General features: G+C 51.5%; 1 protein-coding gene across 2 annotated transcripts in view; it reads left to right on the top strand.

Moving 5' to 3' along the window:
* Window positions 1-743: 743 nt before the first annotated feature.
* The window catches only part of LTBP2 (latent transforming growth factor beta binding protein 2), a 99,056-nt gene continuing 91,048 nt past the window's right edge, over window positions 744-8,751 (top strand). The window contains exon 1 of one of the 2 annotated variants that reach the window (XM_074327209.2): window positions 744-2,035. In XM_074327209.2, the coding sequence (XP_074183310.2) occupies window positions 1,542-2,035 (494 nt within the window). In that variant the 5' untranslated portion in view covers window positions 744-1,541. The remainder of the gene's footprint in view (window positions 2,036-8,751) is intronic. The other variant, XM_088797403.1, reaches the window with a different exon arrangement.

Below are 8,751 nucleotides of genomic sequence, written 5' to 3'. Positions count from 1 at the left end.
CAGCTACAGCACAGTGGTGAGTGCTCCTGCAAGAGGTGAAACAGGTCAGAGAGAGGGCCAGTCATACAGGGCTTTGTAGGACAAGGTCAGGAGTTGAGGCTATGTTCCAACATTAGATATTAACTGTGCCTGTCCTTTGTGTAGTGTGAGAAGTTGTAAACTGTTGCCCTCCTGCCTGCTCTGTCTCTCTAGGAAACAGTAGGCTACAGAACTGCACCAGAGGCAGCCATGGTTGACGATTCTTTAGGCTTTACGGCAGGGGGCCATGGACGTGAATTGAGCTGATCGTTGGGGGTACTCTGATGGGTGGCAATAGACATTCTTGCACCCCTGCCCCCTCACTGCCAACACAAGATGTGAGCACCCGCTCAATCAGAGGCAAATCTCATCCTCCTTGTGGAAATTCCTGAGGAAGTGATGGGCCTCTGAGCCTGAGGAAAGATTTAATTCCCCTCTTGGACACACTCTGTCCCCTTGAGTGACCTTATTCCAGATCCTCCAGGTCTATGCCTGGGTGAAAAAGAAGACACCTTTTCCAGGATCCGCCATCTCCTCCTCAGGCAGGACCCTGATGCAACAGGAAGGGGACTGAGATGAGGGAGCGAGCGCGGCTGGCAGCCGCAGGTCTGTCTACAGGCTGCAGGATGGCCAAGGACGCGGCCAATTCCACTAGAGGGCGCGCGCCCCCAGGCGACCTTCCAGCGCTCCCGCGACCAGGCGACCTTCCAGAGCACCCCCGCGCTGTCCCAGCGCTAGCCGGCACGCCAGGCGGACGCCCCAGTGGCCGGAGCGGGAAGCGAAAGAGCCAGACGCCGATCCCTAGGGTCCTGTCTCTGTCACACCGTTCTTGGTACCGCTCCTGGCCTCGTTCAGACCTTCGAGGCTGCAGACTTGGTCATCCAACCCGTAGTTTGTCCCTGAGGTCAGGGGCGGGAGATATATTCGGGACAGGTCAGCAGTTCGTGCTTGCCCAGGACAGGACAAAGGTGGCTCAGGTGCCGTTGTCCCAGCAGGCGGGGTCTCCGTTCCCAGCCCTCGGGTCCACCCTGCGCGGTCCCCAGCTCCTCACGGGTTAACCCCCCTCGCCGCCCGCTCGCTTCCCGGTGCCAAAGTGGGTGTTGCTGGAATTCCTCTCTCCCTCTCCCGTAATGAGGGGGCTGAGCTGTCCCTCCGAGGAGGGGGCATGGTGTGGATAAAAGAGACGAAAAAACACGGAGAGGTTTCCAAAAATAAAGCCCTCTGGTTCCCCTTCAGAAGGCTACAGCTACGCGGAGAAGGCGCGAAGGTGTAGCCGCGGTGCGCGCCCAGCTGGAGACCCAGCGTGGACCCCAGGCGCAGGGCTTGCAGCCTCAGGCAGCTCCCGCCGTCCAGCCCTCAACCCGGGGAGAGCCTGGCCCGCAGTCTGACTCGGGGCCCCCTAGACGAGGAGAAGCGGGCCGCCAGGAGGGGACCCGAGCGCAGCCTGCGGGTCGCCTCGCGCACCGACTGCCACCCCCAACACTGTTCCCCACGCGCACTGCTCTCCAGAGGCCCCCAGAGCCATGAAGCCGCCGACCACCGCCGCCTACCCTGGGCGCGCCCTGCGGAACCCCTGGAGGAGCTTCCTGCCTCTCACCCTGGCTCTCTTTATGGGTATGGGTCATGCTCAGAGGGATCGGGTAGGACGATACGAGCCGGCTGGCAGGGACTTGACTCGGCTGTGGCGCCCCGGGGGCAGCCACCCTGCAGCGGCTGCAGCCAAGGTGTACAGCCTGTTCCGGGAGCAGGACGCGCCCGTCCCGGGCTCACCGCCCGCGGAGCAGACCCAACCCGGCTGGGGGAGCCCCAGGAGGCCCGGCAAGGCGGAGGCCAGGAGACCGCCCCGCGCGCAACAGCTGCGGCGAGTCCAGCCACCTGTGCAGACCTGGAGAAGCAGTCCGCTGGGCCAGCAGCAGCCTGCACCCCGGGCCCGGGCCGCCCCGGCTCTCCCGCGCCTCGGGACCCTGCAGCGAACCCGGGCTGCGCCCCCAACCCCGCCACGAGGGCGGCTCACGGGGTGAGCACTAGGGAGGGAAATGGGGGCTGGGGGAAGCGAGGGCTGGGGCTAGGGCTGTGCACTCATTACTGGAGGGCTATGCAGGCGAGAGGAGAGGGTGCTGGGCTCTGGCCTTCCTCCCTCTGGCCTCAGTACTGCAGGGAAACAGCACCGAGACCACTTTCGAAGAGTTTAGGGGAAAGAGAAATAACATCCTCACCTTTTCGTACCAGCTTTCCGAGACCCGACGTTAAATCCTTTCCTAATGCGCCTCTGCATTCGTCCGCTTTCGGCTTACCGGTGCCCGCGGACGCCGGCTGTGCTGCTGGGGTCCGAGAAGGAGGCGGGAGGGGACAGCAGGGTGGGCGTTCCGGGCACTTGAGGCCCAGAGGAGGCTCAGTGGGCACAGAAGGCGGGTAGGTGGAGGATGTCGGAGGCTCCAAAGTGCGAAGGCAGATGCATCTCTGGGAAGGGAGCTGGCAGCGAAGCCTGTGCATGGGGGGGAAATGTTTTGGTTGGGGCGCAGGTTGGCCTGGGCACACGGATTGTTGGACGTGGGAATGGGCGCAGGTAGGCTCGAGGGCACTTTGGGCTGGAAACTTGCCCCCGGTGTGGCTGCCGCACAGTAGTTACACGGGAGAGTGGATCTGTGTGTCCGTCTGTGCAGCTAGATGTCAGCGTGACTGGAGCACTTTGCAGGGCTAAGCCTCTCCCCAACCCTGCAATTGATTTTTTTCCCTCTCCTGGGGCAACACCCCTTGCCCCGCTGGGGGCATCCTCGCAGCGTGGGCAGGCTCCCCAGTGCCCCCAGTCCCCCAGTCGGGATCACCCTGGCTGCAGGGCGCTCAGCCTTGCCGGGTTTCTCAGGAATGGCAGCATGGACGGCACAGGAGCCCCAGGAAGTGCCCGATTGGGTGGGGGCACCATCCGGGAGGCTGGGAAGGAACCTGGCAGCCCTCTTGGCTTGGGCCTGATTTACCAGTATGGTTTAGTCCTGGTGCACACCAGTTCCACTCCCCAGGACACTCTTACGGCCTTTCCATTCCTGTTTTCCTTGGCTGCAGCACTCTTCTCCCACACTCAGCAGGACTCACTGCTTCATTCAGATGTCTACCCAGAGAGGCCTTCGCAGACTACTCCTGCCCCACCCTCTTTCTCCCTTCACCCTGCTCTATATAGCTTCTTCATAGCACTTATTCCCATCTGACATATTATATTTCTGTTTTTGTTTCTGTGTTTATGGTCTGGTCTCCCAGCACATGCTAATGTAAGTTCTCTGAATGCAGAAGCTTTGTTTTGTCCATTGCTGTGTTACCAGTGCCTAGAAGAGTGCCTGCATGTAGGTGACGCACGTAAAGTAACTGTTGAACTCCCTGCTGCCCATAGAAGGTCCAGCTTAAAGCAGGCAGAGAGTAGACCCATGTACTGCCAAGCCACTTACACATAGAATCAGCAAACAAGTGTTAATGGAGCACTTGCCATATCTCACTTTTTTCCTTTCCTGGCCTGTGCAAGTGAATACATGCGTCTTAAGAGCGAGTATGCAGAGCATGGGATGGTGGATGGGTCCCAGAGATAAAGGCATTGCTCCTGCCAGGAGAAGAACTCAATCACTTAAAACCGAGTTAGAGAAGTGGACAGATATGTACCAGTGAATGTGCTTTCTAGTACCGGAAGCTTCATGGTAAGCCTGAAGGAACGGGACAGTTGTGGCTTAGGAGCTCAGAGCAGAAGGAGGCCCTGTGAGCTGGACCCCCTGGCACTCAATGGGCAGCGTGTGAAGAAGCATAGGGGAGGTGGCAGGGGTGAGGCCTAGAGTTACAGCACTGTCCAAAGACAAGAGCTTCTCACTCTTGGCATTGCCCTGGGGCAGGACTGCACCTGTGTGTAGAGAGCCATGGGGGTGAGGCTGGAGGCATAGAGTAGGCCAGATCATGGAGGAGCTGAAACCATAGGCATTTAGGTGGGGTTTGGGGGAAGGTGGGATAACGGAGTGGGCGGGGGGGCAGAGAGCACTATTAGAAGTCGTGAAATGAGGTGATGATGAGCAAAGCAGATTGTCACAACAATAAGGCTGATAGATGTGCACAAGTGCCACCCACAAGCACCTGCCATATGCAGGTACACACATCATGTCACATGCTGGGTTTGGCTCCTTCTCCAGATTTTTTTTTTTTCTGCAACTTTGATAAAGGGCAGGTTCCTCTAGCATTCCAGCCAGCCACTCCAAGTCAACAGGGAAGGGGCTGATTGGCAATCTTGTTAATGGGCTTCCTCTACCCAGGTCCATTCTGGCTCCTGGCTCTTGGCCAGGCTGACCTCTCTGGCAATTGCCTTGTGGGTTGCTCAGGGCCAATGACCAAGTGCCACCTGCTGGTGAAGTTGGGAATTACATCAACACTGCTAGGGATTCTATATTCATTCAACAAGTGTTTGGAGGGCCTCCTATGCCAGGCACTGTGCTAGAGGGAGGGAATATCACAGTGGTGAACACAGCCTCTCTGCTCATGGAACTGGCAATGTAGTGGGGACTTATTGCACACAACGAACCAGAGCAGACACAGTTCCTGCACGAATGTAATTTACAGTCTACAGGGGACTTTTTAAGCCATTGCTTCACAATAGTCAGGGTTTCTTGAACTAGCTTCAAGGCATACCATCTTCACATTTCCCTCTGTCTTTTCCCTCTTGCTCTATTATTGTTCTTTAAATGTATGTACTGTTAAGTCAACAGGATTTTGTGTTTTATTTATTTTACAGTATTTTATATTATGAAGTTTCGTACAAACATACAAAATGTATTGGATATAATATAACTCACAATCCAGCTTTATCAAACCTTAATATTTTGGCACATTTTGCTTCTGATTTCTTTAGTTGAGATTTCCTCTATAAATTTGCCTCCTTCTTTCCCCAGAGTCAACCACTACCCTAAATTTACTTATGATTCCAAAGTATGTTTTTAAACTATTACTACAGATGCATGCACCCATAAAATACATAATTTGTTTTACATATTTTAAACATAGATAAGTGATACCATACTGTATTATCCTTTTTTACAAGTTGTCTTTCCTCCTCCTCCTCATTCTATTTTTGAGATTTAACCATGTTAATAAATTAATCCAAGTTTATTCATTTAAACTGTTGTATATTATGCCACTGTCTGAATATACCACAGTTTATTTTTTCATCCTCCTGTTTTTGGACATTTAAATTAGTTAATTTTTTTTTTTTTTTTTTTTTTTTTTGCTGTTACAAACAGTGCTTGACTCATTTTTCTACATAATAAATTCATATTCAAGGAAACTTTGTGTCACTATCATAAGTTGAAAATAGAACTACTGGTCATAAAGAGAAGGTAAGTGTAGGAAAATTGAAATGAAAACAAAATGTTCTCAAATTCTAGTCACACACCTTTATCTTAGGAAACTCAGTCCTGTGTGCTCCCTATTGAAAAGGGAGACTGGCTAGTGGTGGGGAAAGGACCTGGCTTGAAGACTCAACCTCAAACAGACTTTTTTTCACTGATCTAATAAGACTAGAAATGAGAATCACTTGCTCACCAGTTGACTCAGCATTGTTGAATGCTGTGTTTGTGGAAACCCAAAACCCATTTTCCTGCCCTCAGTGTTGCTCATCCACTTTTTGGGAAGCACTGGATTAAGTGAAACAAAGAAGTATTAAGTGTACCCCATGTGTGAGGCACTGTGTTAGACGCTAGAGGCACAAAGAGGAATGTGAAGAAACCTTCAAAGAACAAGTGTTGGTGAGGATGAGGAGAAAACCCGTGCGCTGCTGGTGGGATTGCCGATTGGTGCAGCCACTATGGAAAACAGTATGGAGGTTCCTCAAAAAATGAAAAATAGAACAACCTTATAACCTAGAAATTCCATTCCTAAGTATTTATCCAAATAAACCCAAAACACTAATATGAAAAAAGATATGCACCCTTATGTTTACTGCAGTGCTGTTCACAGTAGCCAAGATATAGAAACAACTGGAATGCCCATCAATAGATGATTGCATAAAGAAATTGTGGTACATTTGTACAATGGAGTATTACTCTGACATAAAAAAGAATGAATCTTACCATTTGCAACAACATGAATGGACCTAGAGGATATTATGCTAAGTGAAATAAGTCAGACTGAGAAAGACAAATGCCACATGATCTTACTTGTATGTGGAATCTAAAGAACAGAATAAATGAGCAAACAAAACTGAAATAGACTCATAGATACAGAGAACAAACTGGTGGTTGCCAGATGGGAATGGTGTTGGGGGATGGGTGAGAAGGTGAAGGCATTCAGAGGTACATACTGGTCGTCACAAAATAGTCATAGGGATATGAAATACAGTATGGGGGGTATAGTCAATAATGTTGTGAAGACTATGTAGGGTGTCAGATCGCTACTGGACTTATCAGGGGATCACTTCATAGATCATGTAAATGCCTAACCACTGCACTGTTCACTTAAACTAATATAAAATAATATTGGCTGTCAACTATAGTTATATATAATTTTATATATATATATATATCATATATATATATATATATATATATATATATATATATATATATATATATGATATATATATGGCCATGGGATATAAAGTACAGCATAGGGAATATAGGCTATGGTATTGTAATAGCCATGCACGATGTCAGATGTATAGTAGACTTGGTGGGGTTATCACTTTGTGAGGGGTACAAATGTCTCATCATTGTGTTGTTTTGTACCCCTTGAAATTAATCTTTAAAAATTAAAAGAAAAAGAAAGAACCCTCAAGATAGTCAAGACAGTGACCCACACACACAGCCAACAACCTGGGACAATCAGTACTAAAAGATCACAGGAGATGGAGAATGGAGAAGGCTGGGTAGTAACTGTTAGGGGAGGTTTTACACAAAGGAAGTAGCATTTGATCTGTAAGTCTTGGAGTATGCAAAGGATTTTGATTGTCAAGGAAGAGAGGGAAAGTATTCTAGGCAGAGAGCAGCTGAAGCAAAGGCATCAAAATGTGACCATATAGAGTGCACCTGGGGGGGTGACACACTTTGTGTCCTTGGAGGCTCACTGCCTTGGTTGTGGATGGTCATGGAGATGAGGGAGGGGTGATGATGTTAATTAAACTACACAGGCAGGTGGGGGCCTGGTCAGCTTTGTAGAGGCCAGTGGAGAGCCATGGGAGGTTTTAAAAAAAGGATCAGTATGATCAGATCTGTCCCAGGTGGAACAGCGACCATCCCAGGCTGTTAGCCAGAAGTGTCCTCGAGGATTGGGCAATGAAGCTGCATATTGGGCTAATGTTTGCTAAGTGGTGTCACCTGGAAGTTTGGTGCTACCACTTAGCATGGTCTCTGAGTGGTTCCTCCCAGGAAGTCAGAAGCCCTGAGTCATATACTCCAGCTAGTCAGGCTCATTTACTCTTGCCAGCTAGCCAGAGCCCACTGAATGGTCATCTCCCCGCTGGCCACATCCCTGGGCCTCTACCCAAGACTCTATACTGGCCTAGAAAGGATCCTCAGAGGACTTCGCTGAGAGCCTGAATCCCTCGTGAGTGCCCTTCCAGGCTCAGCCTGCCCCCCACCTGCCTGTCCTCAGCTCCACCATTGGCAGGCAGGCAAGGCAGGCCTAGCCTAGCTACTGTCCTCCTACAGTCAGCTGCAAAACCATCCTAAAGGCATCTGAGGTGACAGCCAGCTCAGGGGGCCTCCTTGGGCTGGGCTCCATGCAATGATCGCTCAGGCAGGCTGGCCCCTCAGGCCCTAGAAAACTCCCAGGGCATGCACTCTGTTTCCTTTCAAGACCTCTCAGGCCTCTGAGAGGCCTTGTCACCACCACAAGGGCCGTGACTTGCAAATGGATGAGCCGTTCCCCCTTCCACCAGGGCACACACTCAGAAACCCTGGGTGTGAGGTGAAGCCCCTTCCCAGAACCCAGTGCTTGTGCCCTGATGGACAGGAGGCTGTCCAGGTACCAGGAAGCGGCTGAAGGCAGCAGTTCCGAGAGGCTTTGAGGTGGCTGGAATGGCGCAGCCCTTGGCTAGGGGGACATTCTGGGAGCTCCTTGGGAGGCAGCTCCCCACAAAGTTGGGCCAAAGGGTCAGGAATGAGCCTAAGCTTTTTCCAGCTGCAGGAATTTATTTTGAATATTTTGTAAGGCTCCAAAACCACACAAACTTTGGGGTCCACTCAAATGTCAAACAAACTCCTAAGTGGGACCAGATGCTCACCATGCTGGCCACAGAGGTCACAGGAACAGCCCCTGCTCTGTTCTTTACCCTGACTCTCCTATGTCCCTCTGCCACCCACTCACCCTGAGTTTCAGTGAGTGCTTGTAGATCATTTCCGATACTAATGATGGGGTCCACGAGGCCAGCACCCCGCCCAGGCTGAGCAGGAGTCAGGCCCCCAGGGGTCTTCTCCAGGAAGAGCCCTTCTAGGGAAGTCACCGAGGTCCAAGCATTTGGGTCTTTAGATTGAGAGTCAGGGCTGGTGACAGCTGCTGGTCGGCAGGGGGCCTCACCAGACACCTGAAAGAAGAGTTTTGGCCAGTTGTGTGAGTGCCCCAGCCGTTGCCGCAGGTCAGTGACTCCTGTGGGAGCCCTCAGTGCCAGCACTGAAGAGTAGATGGAAGAAGGACTCTCCCCCAGAAAGTAAGTCCCATCAGCCCGCCAAAGTTAAAACAGCATGCTCCTTATGCAGAGGCGGCTTACCCCAAGTCTCC

The sequence above is a fragment of the Rhinolophus sinicus genome, chromosome 3 (genome assembly GCF_057876585.1).
Source record: "Rhinolophus sinicus isolate RSI-liver-muscle chromosome 3, RSI-T2T, whole genome shotgun sequence".
Taxonomy (NCBI): domain Eukaryota; kingdom Metazoa; phylum Chordata; class Mammalia; order Chiroptera; family Rhinolophidae; genus Rhinolophus; species Rhinolophus sinicus.
The sequence above is the reverse complement of the archived record's forward strand: the minus strand, read 5'-3'. Positions and strand labels throughout refer to the sequence as shown.